General features: G+C 37.0%; 1 protein-coding gene across 1 annotated transcript; it reads left to right on the top strand.

Annotated features, from left to right (window-relative positions):
• Window positions 1–18,446: 18,446 nt before the first annotated feature.
• On the top strand, window positions 18,447–18,977 carry LOC149154626 (uncharacterized). The gene has a single exon (XM_089444177.1). The coding sequence runs from the start codon at window positions 18,447–18,449 to the stop codon at window positions 18,975–18,977; it is 531 nt and encodes a 176-aa protein (XP_089300303.1).
• The last annotated feature ends 382 nt before the right edge of the window (window positions 18,978–19,359 follow it).

Raw genomic sequence — 19,359 nt, 5'->3', positions numbered from 1 at the left:
TTCTCCAATGGCATCACACACAAAGACACTTCTTGGTGAAGGCCACTCCATGATAGATTTTATCTTCTCTAGATCCAACTTTAATACCTCAACAGAAATAACAAAGCCCAAATATACCAACTCCTCCTTCATGAATGAACATTTCTTTAAATTATTAGTAACTTTTCTTGTTGTAGTCTCTGTAATACATAATTCAGATGTCTCATATGCTCCTCCTTAGATCTTCTGTAAACTAATATATCATCCAGATATACTATTACAAATTTGCCAATAAATTCCTTTAGAACTTCATTCATAAGTCTCATAAATGTACTAGGGGCATTCGACAATCCAAAAGGCATTACCATCCATTCATACAACTCTTCATTGGTTTTAAAAGCAGTTCTCCACTCATCTCCCTCTCTAATTCTGATTTGATGATAACCAATTTTTAAATCTAACTTTGTAAAATATCTAGCTCCACTCAAACAATCCATCAAATTTTCGATTCTAGGTAAAGGAAATCTATACCTGATTGTTATCTTATTGATTTCTCTTGAATCAATGCACATTCTCTAGCCTCCATCTTTCTTTGGGCTCAACACTGTTGGCACTGCACAAGGACTCAAACTCTCTCTAATCAGTCCCTTGTCTAATAGTTCCTAAACCTGTTTCCTGATCTCTTCATTCTCTGTGGGAGTCATCCTATAAGCTGCTTTGTTAGGTAGATTTTCTCCTAGAATCAAATCTATGTGATGATTGATTTTTCTAATGGGTGGTAATTCATCAGGAAAATCATCTACAATGATATCACAATAACTGTCCAACATCTCTTGAATTTCAATTGGTAAATCAGAAACTTTTGTGGAAGTAATTATTACCTTGGGTTTGCAAACCAATGCAAAACTTACCTCATCTTCTTCCATCTGCTGCAAGTACTCCTTTCCACTCAGCAAAAGGGATCAGGTTTCTTTGATTTACCCTCTTCTTCTATTAGGAACAATATATGACTGACACCATCTTTACCAAATTTTTATGCGTTCTTCTTCCCATCATGCATATCTCCTCTGTCATACTGCCAAGGTCTACCCAACAATATATGAAACACATCCATAGGCATCACATCGCATAGAATTTTGTCTCTGTATTTACCCAACTGCAACTCCACTTCACGTTGCTCATTCACTACCAACTGATATCCCTTTTGAAGCCATGACACCTTGTAAGGTGTTGGATGTTTATTTTTTTTCAACTTCAACTTCTCCACCACTTCTATGAAGACCAAATTATCTGTACTACCACTGTCTATTATCATTTGACAACACTTCTCTTGAACCTTACACACAGTCCTGAACAAGGTTTTTCTCTGTGCTAGTTCCACAATTTCCTTAGCTAGTTTTAACAAAATTTTGTTGACTTCCAAAGATTCCCCTTTCTTTAGTACATTTTCTTCGTCTATTACCTTTGTTGTTTCTTCTTCAGTTTTTGCAACAATTTCATTCCTCTGATTCATTCCTATATTTTCTGGGCACTCATAAGCTCTGTGTCCTAGCTTGTTACATCTGTAACATCTAATTTCTCTTTTTCTACCTTTGCCTCCTCTTCCTCTGGAAAAACTCCTTCTGCCACTTACATCGCCTCCTGTGGGTGCATGCTAACTTGAGCTACTGCTAGCTCCATCTCTAGGTGCTGTAGATCTTCCTCTACCACCTTGACTCCCCCTTCCTTAGAAAGTACCTCTATTTCTAGTAGACTGCTTCCTCATGAGTCTTTCTTCAGCCGTCAATACCATCTGATAAGCCTCTTCTATTGTTTTAAAAGACAATACACTTATCTCATCTTGGATCTCCATTCTGAGACCATTCACATATCTTGCAACCTTCTCATCTGTATCTTGGATTTGTCTTGCTCTTATACTCACTTTGTAGAATTCCTTTGTGTATTCCTTTACTGTCATAGATCTCTGTCTAAGATTCTGCATCTGTCTAAATAATGTTTGTTGATAATCACTTGGAAAAAACTTACTTTTCATTTTTTCCACCATCCCATTCCAATTCTTAATTGGTTGTTTGATGAGTCTTCTCCTTTCTGCTTGCACTCCATCCCACCAAAGTCCTACATGTCCTTTCAGTTGTGTGACAACAAACTTCACTTTCTTTCCTTCTTCTGTTTCTTCATAATCGAAGAATTTCTCCAAGTCATTTATCCAATATATCAATTCTTCAAGGCGTAAGCTTCCTGTGTAGATTGAAACTTCAAGTCTTGGCTTGGATGTGGATCTCAATACTGACTTAAAGAATCTCACTTCATGAGTTACATCTGCAGGTTCCTCATCTTCTGTAACTTCAACTTCAGGTTCACTGACATCTCTAGCATCTACATCTCTTCCCATTTCCATTGCTTCCAATCTAGCTTGCATCTGTTACATAGCTTCCAATGCTTTAGCATTTGCAATTGGTCATCCTCTTCTTTGACCACCACCTCTTCCTCTAAATCTGAAATCGATGCTGGATTTCTTTTTCTGATCCTTGAGATCCTATTCAGTGTCAGTAGGCTGCTCTGATACCACAATTGTTGGCCTAGGTGTAGGTGTAATGGACAATTGTTCAAACCCAGAAATGATTTCTTCAAGTTCAGGTGGAACTTCTTCTTGGTTTTCCTTTGGAGTATCAGTCATCTACCTCCAAACTTGTCTATTATACTAAATTAGCATAACCGCTTAAAATTTAGCCGCAATATGACAACCTTTCAATTACCAAGGAATCAAAAGTAATTCAAATTTTTGGTTAATTCCTTATAGCGTCTGCTTTTTCACAAACATTATCACATTAATCCTCCGCCGTTGATCTTACCCTTCAATCTGACGGTTGTTGGTTCACCCAATCAACAAAAATAATCGGCGATCCTCCACCGTTGATCAAAACACACTTGATCCAACAGTTAACATCAATATCGGACGGGAACCTTGCACGATGTTTACCGACCCGATAAATTGGTTTTCTCTGTCCACCAGAGTGTTATGTGTCAGTCGATAAATGGAATCACTTGGAAATTCAAAAGACTGCTTACCACTTTTTATTCACCCGATAAAAGACTTTGCTGATAAAGCTGCCTTTCTTCCTTGACTATCACACGAGCTTATTGGCACGCGATGACTGTTAGGTCTATTGGTATATGTAGATCAGACGGTTCTAGACTCCTTTGGGTTAACACAATTTTGTCAGGGTTTCTGTTCTCTATTCTATCAAACTTAACACTTTCGTTGCATTTTAACTTGTCTCAAATCTTATTCTCCGATGTTTTTAGAACATAACCAAATTATCTCAAAACATGGAAACGCAAGATTTATCATATAATAAAGACTTTACATACTCTAATTCAAAAGCCAAACTGTAAATCAACAGAACTCAGAGATATTTCAGAGGGAAGCAATGCCTCAGGGATTGACCAATTATACACAAAAATAACCAGAGATACAATTTTTGTAACTTAATCTTATACGGTCAAATTGAGCCAAATCAGTCAAAATCCCTTTACAATCATTCAGAACTTACATAAATACCATTTCATTCTAGCAATGAAATCCTTAATCAATGGATCGAATCTACCTAATCTTAGGCAATATCTAATCTGGTTGATATTAATCTCAACTGAATCTAAACAACTTAAATTAATTATAAAATCACTCAATCCCTCAATCCTAGCTCAAATCCTATCTAGAAAACTTTGTAAATTGACAGCTAAAGGATCCCACTCCATTTCTTGTAAACTTTTTTTGTATTTTTGGAATAGATTCGAAGCCTTTTATCTTCAAGCCTCATACTCCTGCATCACTCCTCCTCTACCTCTTCCTCCTCCAATCCTATTTTTCTCACCATTGACATTGTGTACCTCACCTTCTCCTTCTTTAGCCATGATAGATTATTCAGAACTAATGTAAGATTATTATAATTCTTCTGGTTCCTCTATCAATGGATTGCCAAAATAAGTTTCTTGTTCCTCTTCTTCACTGGTAATTTCTAATTCTTCTCCTAAAATTTGTTCACCAGTGGAAGATAGAAAAACTTCTCCTATAATTGGGGATGTATGATTTTCTTCAATTATAGCTTCAGTAGATGAAGTAGGTGAAGTTCTGGATTGGATTTCTGATCTTGAGACTTTAGTAAGTCTTCGTTGTCCTACAAATGGAATTCGGATTTGAGTAGGTGGTGTGGAACTTCGAAGTCGTGGTGGAGTGAGTGGATTTGTGGGGATTAAACTTCTTCCCCGTCCTACAAATCTACCTCTAGAGTCTCTTTCCCTACGCATATCATGTTTTTAATTGATGATTTTCTTTTAAACTTCTATTTGTACTTCCTCAGTAACGACACTAAAATGTTTAGTCAATTTATTGTTCTCAAATTGTAAGCATGAATTATCGACCAGGGTAGGTAAAATGATGAAGTAAAAGTGCATTGTATGTGCTATAATTTACTTATGTTGTTAAGGTGTTTATGTTATGGTTAATGTCTAAATCTAGAATCAATATGGAGATGATATTACTATCTATATTAGAGTATTATCCTTGAGATTTGTGAATTGGTTATTCTAAAATTAATCTTAATTGAATTGAATTTAGTGGGATGGTTGAATAGTGATCCTAACTCTACTTTGTTAGACTGTTTTTTATTATGTTTGGATTTTTATGCTGCAGCCAAACTAGGCTAACTATGAAAGCATGGAATGATGTGAAGGAGATCCTACTTTATCGAATTGGAAAATGAAAGATGCTTGAATTCAGTTGCTAAGAAAAGATTGTCACTCTTAACTATTGCAGCTTCACTCAATGCAAAAGTAAAGCAAGAACGAGATTACTAATCTATGAAATAATGAAACTATGAAACAAAATGACTAAATTATACTAGGTATAAAGCAAACGAAATGATTGAGTTATTCTAGGTATAAAGCAAATGAAATTACTGATTCAGATGCCAATTTAATCGCGAACTCCATTAGACTACATGCTAAAAAGATAAAACAGAGCATCGACAAATTAATTCTAAGAAACAAAAGGAAATCTACTTGCAGTGAGTCAAAAACCTAATCTGCATGTAGGGGCCCTCCATGAGGCAGTCAAAAACTTTAATCAATGCAACATAAAATGTATGAAACAAGATCTATTAATTGGAAAATAGTTTCAATAGGATGCTTTCAAAATTACATACAGTGGCGCGCTACAAAACACAGAACAACCATTGTTCTTATAATGTTTTCTTAATTAACAACATGAGAAATTCAAGCCTAAGTATATTCGCTACAATCCTTATCAAACCAAATCATATTGCTTATTCATCGATTTTCTATTTGAAAAAGAAAATTGATAATATCTCTTGAAACTCAGACTCTTTTCCGGCACATTATCTTGCAGTTGACTGTCATGGTTGACCATGTTGCAATGTGATTATCTTGATGGATTGGTTTGAGTAAACAAGAAGAAATCGATGAGGGGATCATTCTCTATCTACCCATATAGTATTTTGCTGAGCTGACGCACTCAAACCCTGTCAACAATGGAAGTAGTTACGAATATGTGGATTAGCTGTAATGTATATGGAAAAAATATGATAAAGAGGACATATAAGTGCTTACCTTAACAAAACCTTATATTTATTGCATTTATTTGAATGATAGGAATAGGAAAATAGAGGAAATATGGGAAAAAAGGGTGTCGAGGTAAAGCGGTTCTTGGATTCTACAAAATGTAACGAAAATGAAAATGAAGCTAGATTATTGACTAAAAGAACTCACACATATTGCAATTGTAATATGAAATTTATTTTCATTCAATCACAAAATTAAGCTAAGTTCTTACAAAACCTAATTGAATAGAAGGAATAAAAACCAAAAAAATCCTCATCAAAATGTAACCAAACACAAATGTAAACACGCTGATGGATTTTGCAGATACAATGATTGTTACAGAGGCTCAGAAAAAAATAGTTGAGAAAATAAAACCTGGAAGCAAGCGTAGAAATTCAATTTTTGCATCCTACAGGAACCATCACAGGCTAGACACAGACACCAGTGCGATGCATTGCACTTGCAGAGATAGACAGGTGTGCTGGGTCACTCTGTCTCAGACTAGAAACTACGTTGGGTTTGTTTTTGTTCAAAAGGTGAAACAAAAACCCTACCAAGCTCAGACTAATGCTTTTCCAAGACTATTTAATTTGTAAACAAGTCAAGTCAAGTAATATTGAAAGGTATAAAATGGATAAACTAAGGAAGCCACTAAAGGAACATCTCGTTCCCGAATATGGTCACCAAGTTATTTTATGGGAAATTCTCTTATGCTGATAGAAGTGAATCCCCTAGATCAAATAGCTGATATAGAAACAAAAAAAACAAAAAAGAACAATGTTTTTCTTAGAGAAATTAATAAATTTGGGAAGGGCCTACTTGGAGTCCAACACTAGCCATTCTCTTCTCTTGGCATGTAGAGTTTGAGTCCAACTCCAATTACCGTAAATGGAACCTGCAAGACAATCACAACAAACAAGAAAAATAAAAGGCATCAATACATAATCTAATATCTCTATTCAATGAGTCAAGTTGGCATTGAAATACATATGAATCAAATAGACACAAAGCATAGGAAAACAAAGCTTCTTGTATTGATGAAATGTAGGAGAATATTACAACCCTTTTTATCAGTTCTTGATAATGTAGAATCTCCCGCAAACTTGTCCTTCCTTAGCCATAAGGAAAACCTTCAATCACAACTCAAGGATAGTAATGGATGCTTAGGTAAAAGAAGTAGCATCTGGGCAAAGCTAAGAGTCTCCAAAAGCCAACCCAAACACTAAGGGAGGCAATTAATTTATAGGGTAAAAGTGGTAGATTAGGATTTACCAATCTAGGCTTGAGATCCACATATGAAGGAGGATAAGATCTAGGGATAAGAAAAGGTCTCCAAGATAGGATAGTATAGGAACTCAAGAACTCTATCCATGGTAAATGGTTAAAACCACCTTAGAGGCTTCTAGAAGAAGAAGTTTCGTAAATATTTCTTATTTTTCCTAAAATTCTAGAACCATCGCATTTGCACAATAGAGAAAACTACACTAATTAGTGCAAGTGCTCAGGTATGCAACATGCGACCATTGCAGGAGGGTTGAAGTGCAGGGTGCACTAGGTCCAAAAACATGCTTTTTGCGCTGATAAATCCAAAAACTCAAACTTTTTGGAGAATCAATGCTTGGGGTTTTGCAAAGGGATAATGAAAAAGTGTTAAGGATGTTGATTGATCTAGTTTCTAGGCCATTTGATTGAATGCAACAAAATGACCTGTAAAAATATGAGAGTGAAAAGTAAGAATGATATCCAAATTCCTGAGCCTCTAATTGAAGAATTTATTTTCGTACCTCAAAGGGTGCCGCATCGAAATAGTTGGCAATTGACTCCCATCTAACCAACCTCCTGTGCCACAATGAAGAGGACTCTGAGGCACCTCCTCTAAGACTAGAAGTAAATAACTTTGTGTTGAAAGTAGCAACAAGAAATGCTAAAAATAGAAGTGATAAAAATATCACTGCTATAAATAGCAGTTCAGGTACCAGTGTTGGATTGAGCAACAGGGAATGAAAAATGGAAGTGCTAAAAATAGAATTGTTATTTTTAGCAGTTCAGGATAGATTCCAATTTTAGTTAATCCCCGGACTAAAATAGGAAGTAAAATTCAAATTTGAACTTAACAACTATTTGAAAATAAATTAATTAATTCTCCATGAGTTAATGATTTGTGAAAAATCAAACATGAAGTCTATGTGAGGACATGCAACAGTTTCTCTATTAATTGAGGAATTTATCGATCAGTTAAAGAGATAAGGATGAGTTCTAATTTGAGTTGTAATTAGTTGGTTCAGTTAACTGAGTCAAGTCTAGTTAGATTGATTTAAACAGTTTGTTTAAATTAATGTGAGTTCAGTTCAATGTTCCACCAAGGTTCCGGGACGAGGGGGCGAGGGAGCGAGGGGGCGCGGGAGCGGCCTATGCAAAAGCTCCCTACCATTTTTTAGGAAACGTGGGGGAGCGTCAGGGTCTTAAAAATTTATAAATATAAAATATAATTTATTAATTGAGTCCACTATGACAATTTGGTTTGAATTGAAAAGCTGCAAAGCATGATCATTGATATGAATATCATTTGACATTATCCAAATTTATAATATCATATAAAATAATAAATTTAAAATTCTAATTCAGCTTGGTCAAATACTAATTTAAATTTTGGTCAGACAGAGGGAGAGCTTCAGCTTGATAAGGTAGCCACTGAATTCTGTGAAAAGGTAAATGAACAGATCAGGAACATTGCATTGGCAGTAGAAGGGGCAACTACAATGGGTTGTCCAGTTGTATTGGATACAACAGCTAGAAAGTTTGTTATATTATATATAATATAGACAGTACACCATATGCTGAAAGAATAGTTTTAGTTCCAGGAGAGATGAGAAGATCACATGAAAGAGTTTCTGACAGTTTACTATCAAATGACATTAACTGCAGGATGACCATCTGCGAACCAACTTGGGTGACCAACGATGGCATGGATAATTTGTCTACCTTATTAGAGCAATGCCATGCAGTTCAAACTTCAAACTAGCAGTGTATTTCGGGGGTGAAAATAATTTTCAGACTTGAGAATTCAAGCTGAGCCACTGTGCTCTGTGTAAATTTTGTAACTGTATAAATTCATATATAACGACAGTTCCTGAGATTTCTTGCTGCCCATAGTATTTTGTCATGCTTGCAGTAAACGCATGTTAGTCTATCGTCCACCCAATTATTTCCCACATGGCATAGGTGCTCCTTCCATAGTTTGTATGTCAAATGTCATGCAAATTAAAAACACAAACTGAATGTCTCATATTCTTTGCCTGTCACTCCAGTTATCTCCCCACTGTAATCCAGCCATCACTTGAGAAAAAAAGGAGAAGTTTTAAAAGGGAAAATTCATGTACGTGTTATATGGTCCAGCAAATTTCCATGATACTGACCCTATAAAATAACGCTTGTTGAAACCAAAAGACAGCACAAGACGTTATCCCCATACAGAACATGAGTAGCTTTGTACCACTTTAGGTCTATTAAATCATAAACTATAAGCAAAGCCATTTTTTTGGGAGCGTGGGGAAACGTCCCCTCAGGGAAGGGAAACGTTTCCCTGGCACGTCCCCCTGAGTTTCCTCCATTTTGGGAGCGTGGGGAAACGTCCCCTACTCGTCCCCAAGTCCCCGGAGCGCGGGGGAGCGAGGAAACTAGACCCCTAGGGGGGGGAGCGAGTCCCCGTGGAACACTGGTTCAGTTAGTTAATGCATGCTTGCATATAACTGCTGCACTTCAGATAACTAAGTATTCTCTCATGACTAACTCATGCATGTCAGTTCAGACAGAGACCCAGTTGAGATCAAAGGAGGGACAATTTACTATTAGTTGGATGGATTTTTCCTATAAAGGAAGCTCATCCATGGAGAAGGATTTATCTCCTTCAGGTTTGTGCAGTTATTTCAGAGGTCAGTCTTGTGTGTGAGGTGAGAATCACACAGCTTGCAGCTGGAGGACCTAGGAAAAATTGTGCAAAGAAATAGGAGGCTTGGAGGTAGGGAAAATTTTAAGAACCGCCCCTAAATTTATATGTATAATAAATTGGCGAATCTCCATGGTATATAGGAAAAATGGAAGGCGATTTTATCAATAATATAATATGTATATATAATTTTGTGGCGAATCTCTTACCAGGCATGGCGAATATTTTACTCAATTATAAAATCTTGTAAGATCTTGGTATTACCATGGGTCAATATCATAAACCTGGAGCTTAAAAATTACTATTAGTAATTTTTAAAAATTAATAAAATTAATAGTTGATTTTTATTTTATTTTTTATTTTAACCAAGCTAAAATGTTTAACATACATTAAATTACAACATCCATTTTTACTCTTGATCCACCCCAGAGAGGGATCAAATATTTTTCACTCTATGCTAGTTTGCATATCACGATATTTGATACCTCTCGGGGTTAATAGAACCAGAGTAAAGTTGGATCTCTGCTGGTTTAATTTCCGCGTTTAAATAGGCTACATTCCAGGTGAATACCATGGGTCAATACCATGTGCCATTTTGTGAATACCATGGGTCAATACCATGTGCCATTTTTATTTTTTATTAATACTAATATTAGGGTTAATAATGTTTTTTTGCATGGTATTAATAACAATCTAGTCCATGGTATTTGTCCCATAGTATTTTTCCCATAGGTTTTACCTAAATATAACGCATTTTTTTAGTGTTCCTAAACATAAGGTGACTTATGGAGTAAATATAAAAAAATGTTTTATTTGTTTACCATAACTCTCGTTTATTTATATTTTTATTAATTTACCATACCTCTTTTACAAATATGGTATTTGGCCCATAGGATTCACTTAAATAAAACCTCTTTCTTGAGCCTTCATAAATAGAATGAGGGTTATGGACTAATATAAAAAGAGGTTTTATTTATTTACCATACGTCTACTTTATTTATATTTTTATTTATTTACCATACCTTTTGAGTAAGTATAAAAAGATGTTTTATTTATTTACCATACATCCACTTTACTTATATTTTTATTTGTTTACACCCTTGCATGTATATAAGGTGACTTATGGAGTAAATATGAAAAATGTTTTATTTATTTACCATATCTCTCATTTATTTATATTTTTATTAAATTTACCATATCTCTTTTATAAATATGGTATTTGGCCCATAGGATTCACTTAAATAAAACCTATTCTTGAAAATGGGCGAATGGATTCACTTAAATAAAACCTATTCTTGAAAATGGGCGAATGGAAGGTTGTAACTCCTAATTTCAAGGGCTAAATTTACCTTTTTTACCCTCTCCCTTAAAATAAGGTGGGCTATTTGAGGTAATTTGTAAAAATGTACTATGATACAAAATATTCGCCCACTAAAATTTTAAAACCCATTAATTTCGCTAAAGGGCGAACATTCGCCCCTAAAATTTTCTATGCTTGGAGGGTAGAGGAGAAGGTTTGTGAGAAGCCTTTGACTATCTATGAGCAGCAGAGGGATTGTATTAAGAGTTGGATAGCTTCCAAGCTAAGGCTTTGTGTAATCCAGACATATTTCCACTTGTATGATAATACAGAGATCGCGGTTTTTAGCTGAGGCTTTCCCCAGAGTATTCTTTTGTGTTATGTGTGATTGATTTCTTCTTATCAGTTATATGTGTTCTATTGATCTTGCTCAATTTGATTAAGCTTCCACATAATTGTTTGTAGAAGTAGATCAAGTATTTTTCTTTAGTATATTGCATTATTAGGTGATCTATAGTGGGAATTTCTACGTGGTATTGGAGCAAAGGTGATCAAAACGAAGAACAATATACAAAGGAGAGGAGATTTCGAAGTTTTGATTTTTGGGCCGCGAGTTTTCAGAGCAGATCTGAAAATTTTTGTGCAAAATTTTCAGAAGAAAATAGTAGATCTTGATTCCTTGTGGAAAAATACCCAAATTCAAAAAAAAAATTAGTTGAATCGGAGTTCGGATGAGGTAGATATCGCTGATTTAAAATCAGCTCTTTTTCCAAAAAAATTCATGACAACAGGAAAGATGAAACAGATTGGTGTGCTAGTCAAGAACCTGTATGCTCTTGAGGTTCAATATGCATTCAAAGCCTTGAGGAGCAAGGAAACTGATGGATACTTGGTGGTTGAGAGGGAGAGTAAATTACCTCTCAACATGCAGCACTAGAAGAAGTCTCAAACGATTGTGGAGGAACCACGATTGGTGAAGCACCTTCAGGAGGTTGTGGGGCAGCCACAACTAGAGAAGCTAAGAGGAGATCGAAGAGACATCTACTCATGCAGAGACCTCCAGTAGGGGGAAATTTCGAGCCAGATGGGTAGAGGGATCACATGCATCCATACCTCTAGGTAGGAGGTGGGGCGATGTGGAGTGATAGTTCCAAGAAGGTTGGAATGGAGGTAGGATCCTTGAGGTACCCAACCTCTTTGATTCAAATTTGCTATGGGAGCCCTGATGAGGAGTAGCAGGACTGGTTGAGTGGGTAGAGACAGATGCAGATGGAGTGGCAGAGAGAGCTACAATGTAGGATTCCCAAGACTGTGCAGAGCTAGCAGGTTGCAGCAATGCGAGAGGCACAGGAGCATTGCACCAGTGCATGATGGAACAGAGAGGTGTGCAACGGTGCAAGATGCATGGAGTATTGCAGCAGCTCAGAGGTTAGAGAGGGAGAAATTGCCAGCAACAGATGGAGCTTCAACATCAGAGTATGTTTCTATCCCAACAAAGAGGTTAGTGGGGAGTTTTTTTTGTTCCGAGAGTTGCTGGAGCAACCACACTTGGTATAAGTGTTGCATGCAAAACATTCCAAAGGTACAGGATCGGGTTCAAGTTGAATGCCTTTCTTGTTGAGAGGGAGTGTTGAAAATAGCAACAAGAAATGCTAAAAATAGAAGTGCTAAAAATAGCACTGCTACAAATAGAAGTTTAGGTACCAGTGCTAGATTGAGAAATAGGGAATGAAAAATGGAAGTGCTAAAAATAGAATTTCTATTTTTAGCAGTTCAGGATATATTCCAATTTTAGTCAGTCCCTGGACTAAAATAGGAAGTAAAATTCGAATTTGAATTAACAGTTGTTTGAAAATAAATTAATTAATTCTCCATGAGTTAATTAGTTATGAAAAATCAAACATGAAGTCTATGTGAGGACATGCAACAGTTTCTCTATTAATTGAGGAATTTATCCATCAGTTAAAGAGATAAGGATGAGTTCTAATTTGAGTTGTAATTAGTTGGCTTAGATAACTGAGTCAAGTCCAGTTAGATTGATTTAAATAGTTTGTTTAAATTAATGTGAGTTCAATTAGTAAATGCATGCTTGCATATAACTGTTGCACTTCAGATAACTGAATATTCTCTCATGAATAACTCATGCATGTCAGTTCAGTCAAAGACCTAGTTGAGATCAGAGGAGGGATAGTTTACTATCAATTGGATGGATTTTTCCTATAAGGAAGCTCATCCATGGAGAAGGATTTATCTCCTTCAGGTTTGTGCAGTTATTTCAGAGGTCAGTGTTGTGTGTCAGGTGAGAATCACACAGGTTGCAACTGGAGGATTCAGGAAAAATTGTGCAAGGAAATGGGAGGCTTGGAGGGCAGAGGAGAAGGTTTGTGAGAAGCCTTTGACTGTCTATGAGCAGCAGAGGGATTGTACTGAGAGCTGGATAGCTTCCGAGCTAAGGCTTTGTGTAATTCAGACATATTTCCACTTGTATGATAATACAGAGATCAAGGTTTTTAGCTGAGGGTTTCCCCAGAGTATTCTTCTGTGTTATGTGTGATTGATTTCTTCTTATCAGTTATATGTGTTCTATTGATCTTGCTCAAGTCGATTAAGCTTCCGCATAATTGTTTATAGAAGTAGATCAAGTATTTTGCTTTAGTATATTGCATTATCAGGTGATCTACAGTGGGAATTTCTACACTTTGGCGCCATGAGAATGATAAACATGCAAAAAAAATAACTCTAACTTGTGGTTAAAAGACTCATTTGAGAGGACCTAGAAACTAGAATCAACCACGAGGGACAATGTTGGTATAGGAGACATAATGGTGATGAAATGACTTTAAAGTTTAAGTCGTTGTGACTGTCCAAGACCCCGTTAAAACTATATGGAGAAGGTACCTGGGTACCAAACTCCAAAAATCAAAGTTGGACAAGGAAATGAGATCCTTTTAGGGTCCAAGTTTTTAGGAGCCACCAAGGGAAGGAATGAAATGAGTTCAAAGGAGGGTCTAAACCCAAAATTATGGAGAAAAAGAACAAAAAACATTGACTTAGAGGAGAATTAAACACCGTAGTGTGAGATGGGAGAAATTTGAAATAACGATCAACGACTAGTATATGAACCCATATCAACCCAACTTGCATAGGTATAAAAATTAACTTAATTAGTAATGACCCAAGACTGAATTTGAGAGGATTGTTTGACTCCAATAAGACAATGACTAAACTTTGCCAACACAATATGTAAGGGATATGTTGATAAATTAATTGAATACCCAACAAGCTCCCAATAGGAAAGTAGCACACCGAAAATCAAACTTTGAAGGATAAGGAAAGAAAATGATAAAACGTACTTCCACCAAGTCTTTAACCATAGCAGGGAGGTGGTTAAAACAAATTCTCCAGTAATTGTAAGCACTATTGAAATGTTGGAAAATTATAGAGAGTGTGTTTGTAAACCAACCCCTCCGCCACCCTAATACCTTTTCCATGCAAATACATGGGAATCCAAATGTGAGAGAATAAGCATGTGAGTCCATTTCTAACAAAATATACGAAATGTAACCACAGTGTTTCCTTGAGAGACTGCGATCCATAATTTTCTCACTAATGAGCATACTTTGGCTGTCAGACGAGAGAGTAGAGGTGTCAAATCCTTCGTGAGAGTGATAGCCTGTCTTTGAACCAACATAAAGGATCGAATAACTAGGGATTATACCACAAGTAGGGGTCGATGATTCATGCTGCAAACATTTAAGGCACTTCGAATACCACATTTGTAGACCTTAAATCAATACGAGCTCCTTCCATGCTTATGTCCTACTCCACCCAGTGTAATTCTCATTGCTACCATCGAGAACCTCCACCTTGTTGGTGACCTAGATTTTACGGATGTTCATTATGACTAGACGGCCTAGAAAAAACCACCATTGGGGAATTTTGCCTTAGTATGGTGTGGTTTTAACTTTTTGGCTAGAAACCATCCCCATTGAGGATTTCAATACCCACACTTAATTTATCCTATATTATACATCTCTTTAACTCCTCGAATTCCTTTCTCCCATTAATCACTGACTAAGGTTCATCCAAACCTACATGCTCGTTCATGAAACTCCAATTCACTAACACATCGCCTGTTTTATTTCCTTCTTGCCATGTGTGTATTAAGATTACATAATCAAATTTTTCCAACATAACTTTTATGTTACTCACCACTTCCTGGAGGTTCTAGCTATGTTTACTTGTTTTATGATGAAATAAAATAAGACATTGACCAATTATTAAAATTTTATAGGTTTGAATTTCTTTTCATCTTTATGATATTGAAAATATTAAATAAAAATATACTTTATTTTTAAAAAGTACTTTTGATAAATTGATAGTAAATAATAATTGAAAAATAAGAGCAACATGAGCCTCTAGGGCGGGGGGGTGATTATTCACCTTAAGAACATAAAAGCAGATTTTCTTGGCGATTGGCAGAGGTGACCAATAATGTTGCTAAAGCCTATGCTTTCTATCATGGAATAAAATAAGTAGTGTAACTAAAAAAATGAATATATCATAGTGATTAGGGACTCCCTTCTCATTCTATCCTGGATTTGAAATAGATGTTTTCCTAATGATATTAATCTTGCTAAGATAATCAAATAGACCCTTAACATGCTCTGCCTCATCCCCAAAAATCGATGCTTTCATGTCCCAAGGGTGAACAATTTGACAATAGATGAAATGGCTAATCTTGGAGTTACTCTCCCCAAAGGAGAACTAGTCTATGAAGGTTTATCAAAAAGGGATCCTCTTCCCTAATGATCTATATGAATCATATAAAGTGAAATTTTGTAATAATAGGTGAGTCTTCCATTGAGGGACCCCCTAGGTGCCTCGTAGCTCTACACAAAGCAATGACACACCCTTATTTTCTTGGGTCATCCTATGGAATTCTCAACTTGCTATATAGACATCATACGTGTATAAGGAATAGAGGTGGCCTCTATGCATACAATCACTCACTCTTACTCATGATGATGGGAAATAGTTTCCAATCACCTCTATAGATTTTGAATAGGGTGAATTGCAAGAATGAGCATCAGATGTGGATTGGTACTTCATGGGAGAAAAATACCCCCTTTATTATTTCTATCACAGAGGAAGGTCCAAATGCCATTTATTCCTATAGGTGGCATAAAAAGTTTGAAGGAAGCAGTCATTAGCAAGGTATGGCCTATAAAGCCTCTATTTTGGATTTCCCTCTCCCTTGCTATAGAACATTGAATTCTCCTTACTTGCATCAGCGACACTCCCTTTGGAGCGCTCGTATTAGAGGTAATTTTATTGTTCTTTTCATCGTGTATTATTATCTCTGTGTGATGATGTCTTTGTATGCCTTTGATTTCTCCTGTGTTTTTCGAATGCTAGTATTTTGGTTTGATCGGGCCCTCTTCGTAGTCTTTTTTTCTCTCTTTGGTGGTCCCAAATCCAAATCTCTAGGTCCTATGATCTTCCCACTATGTCTTTAGGAAGCTCTTCTTCTATTTTTCCCTCTGATGGCTAGCTTCACTTCCCCTATCTTAAGCCTATGTGGTATTAGAATCACCATGGCTGACTTGAAGACATTGATGCTACTTTTTTTAGATTGATGTCTATGAGATTTATGCACGATGAAGGGGTGATGCATAAGTTGCCCATGTTGATTCCTATTCATAGGGTTGAGTCACCTCCTCACAATAGTCTATGCATTCTCTCTCACTATTTCCAGGTGACTACAGTGTCTTAGAAGGAAATTGTGCTAAATGACCACAACAGAAAACACCGTTTTAGATTATTTCTTCAGGAAATAACTCTCACTTTGGAAGGAAGTCATTTTTTTCAATTATGAAGCTATAAATTGAATTTTAATGTTAAAGTATGGCATTTTATTTTGGAGGGCATCCATGCTTATAAGGAAAAGAATCTTTAGGAAATATGAAGACAAAATCATCCCCATGGATATATAGTCATATATTGAGACTCTGCCATCCTCATGAACTGTAAATTTTGTTTTGTTTTTTATTGTTTCTGGTGTGTTTACAAATGATGTAAGGAGATCATCAACTCATAATGCTTAAATATGTCGTATGCAAAAAATAGACAATGGGTGCAAACAAAAAATATATCCTTGAGATCAGTCTCACTAATCAGTTCTGATATGTAACACACCTAAGTCTTCTGCTTGAGCTTCTTTTAATACATTTTTTTCTCAGCTCTTGTTTTAAAAAATATAATTGCAAAATATTTATTATGATATCAAATTTTTAATTAATTATTTTTTTAACTTATTAATTAATTAAAATTATAGCAACATAAAATTATTTATTTTAAGTTTTTGAATATTAAAATAAAATTTTAAAACAAGCCAATTAATTTTTAACTTTCATAAAACTTTGATAGGTTTCTTTTAGCTCCATCAAAATGTGATATTTGAGTTGATGTTAATGTTAATGTATGTATGTATATATAATGTTTCTTTTAGCTCCATCAAAATGTGATATTTGAGTTGATGTTAATGTTAATGTATATCTATATATATATATATATATATATATATATATATATACCAAATTATGTTTATAATATAAAACTTTAATCATTTTGCAGTCCTAAACTAAATCTATTTTGTTGTTGTTATGATGATGTATGTCTTTTTGATCAACAAGTGATAGGGTGGCGGTCTAAAGAGAGGAATGGTTCTATGACGCGATGGAGAGTATGACTGACCCATCGTGGCTGCAGTACAGTGCCGCAGATGGCAGACCAGGACAGATCCACATAGCTTACAAGGCCTAGGGCTACTGTTTACTTTAATCTAGCATTAGCACTCCAGAAATTAGTTTTACTTTGTTATTGTGTTGTTTCTACCATCTCCGCTCCGCACCCTCTGTCTAGGCTCGGATCTCTATTGCAGTTTTCACCTTGCAGTTTTCTTGGTGGTCACAGACAGTTAGCGTTTTCGAGCCCCCAACAGCTATGGACCTCGAACTTGTTGATTACTCGGAGGACCCGCTGGCGGAGGGCGCTATCTGGTTGTCCCCGCATTCTCCTAAGGAAGACCATGTTCCATTTAGCTACGAACTGAACGAGGCCATCGCCGACCTTCCTCCATTCTCAGGGCCTTCCATCCATCGAGTGATCCTGCCGGACGACCCCCCGACTTGGTCGTCCCTCTCCACCCCGCCGCCGTCACCTTCCTCGTTAGGGTTTGTTTCCGGCTGCCTAAACCCTAACCCCCCAGAGTCCTGGGTAGGTCTTACTCACATCCCTTCTTCCTCTGGTCACACATCCGTTTTGCCTAGCTCGTCAGCTCCTTCAGCCTCGGTGCCTCCGTCCTCGTCTCACCCTCCCGCCCCACCCTCTGGAAGTTTCACTAATATACCTCCCTTATCGGATGCCCTCCCATCTGCACCCTCCCCTTGACCCGAGGAACCCCCTGTCTCTGGGTTAAGAACTGCTCCAAAGGAGATCTCATCTGCGGAAGTGAGGCCTCGCAAGAAAGCTCGGTGCTTTAGATCCAAAGTTGAAGACATCATTCTGCGGCTGGAGGAAGATATTCAGCTTGTGGATTCCATGGACATTGCCGATAGGGTCCTGGTCGGAAGGATTCATGGACAAAACCACTCTGTGGTGCGCTTAAAAGAATGGGCTTCTGAGGTTTGGGGGCATCACCTAGCAGACCTTCCCACTGTTCATACTTTTGTGAGGGGCTGGTTTGCATTCAAGTTTGCTAGGCCTGATCATACCAACTGGGTCTTATCATCTTATTGGCACTTTGAACATGCGCCCATCCTCTTGAAGCGTTGGTCACCCCTCTTTGATCCAGAATCAGAGCAGATAGGGGTCGGCCCAATTTGGATCAGATTGCCAGGGCTCCCCCCTCATTTCTGGTTGGAAGAAATCTTTTGGTGCATTGGCAACTCCCTCGGCACGTATATGGATTTTGACAGATCCTATCTCTCCACTGGCAAGATGGCTTATGCCAAAGTCTTGGTGCATATGGACATAACAAGGGGATTGCAGGAGCATATCATCATCCAATGGCAGACCTACACTAGGAAGCAAATGTTGGATTATGAAGGAGTGCCCTATAGATGTCGATGATGCCATAAGGTTGGCCATGTGTTTAGGGACTGCCCGCTGAACACCAAAGGGGGACAAAGGTCTCACGAAATCACACAGAATATCGCCACCTCTTAGGAACCCTCCTAGCATGCAAAGGAAGTTGAAGAGCAGCCACTACAAGCTACAACTGAGGAAAGTAGGGAGATGGAACAAGGTCCCAAGAAGAAGCGGGGAAAAGCTCCACTTCGGCCACCCTCTCCTCCACTGACGAGAGCTCGGGCAACTTCAGGGGACGCTTTCACCACGGGTATGGAAATCACTCCTCCCTCTTTTTCTTTCTCTGTATCTGATATACTTACATCTACTTTTTCACATACACATGATAGTGTCTCTCCTTCCATGAATGTCCCCCTCTGCTCTT

This window comes from Pinus tabuliformis, chromosome 9 (assembly GCF_031772625.1).
Source record: "Pinus tabuliformis cultivar Carrire ecotype Pingquan chromosome 9, CPIR1, whole genome shotgun sequence".
In the NCBI taxonomy this organism is placed as follows: Eukaryota; Viridiplantae; Streptophyta; class Pinopsida; order Pinales; family Pinaceae; genus Pinus; species Pinus tabuliformis.
Note: the sequence above shows the minus strand (reverse complement) of the source record. Positions and strands in the feature narration are given on the sequence as shown.

What these genes read in the sequence shown, in the direction of transcription:
- LOC149154626 (XM_089444177.1), top strand. Translation starts at nt 18,447, where the DNA reads ATGGACATTGCCGATAGGGTCCTGGTCGGAAGGATTCATGGACAAAAC.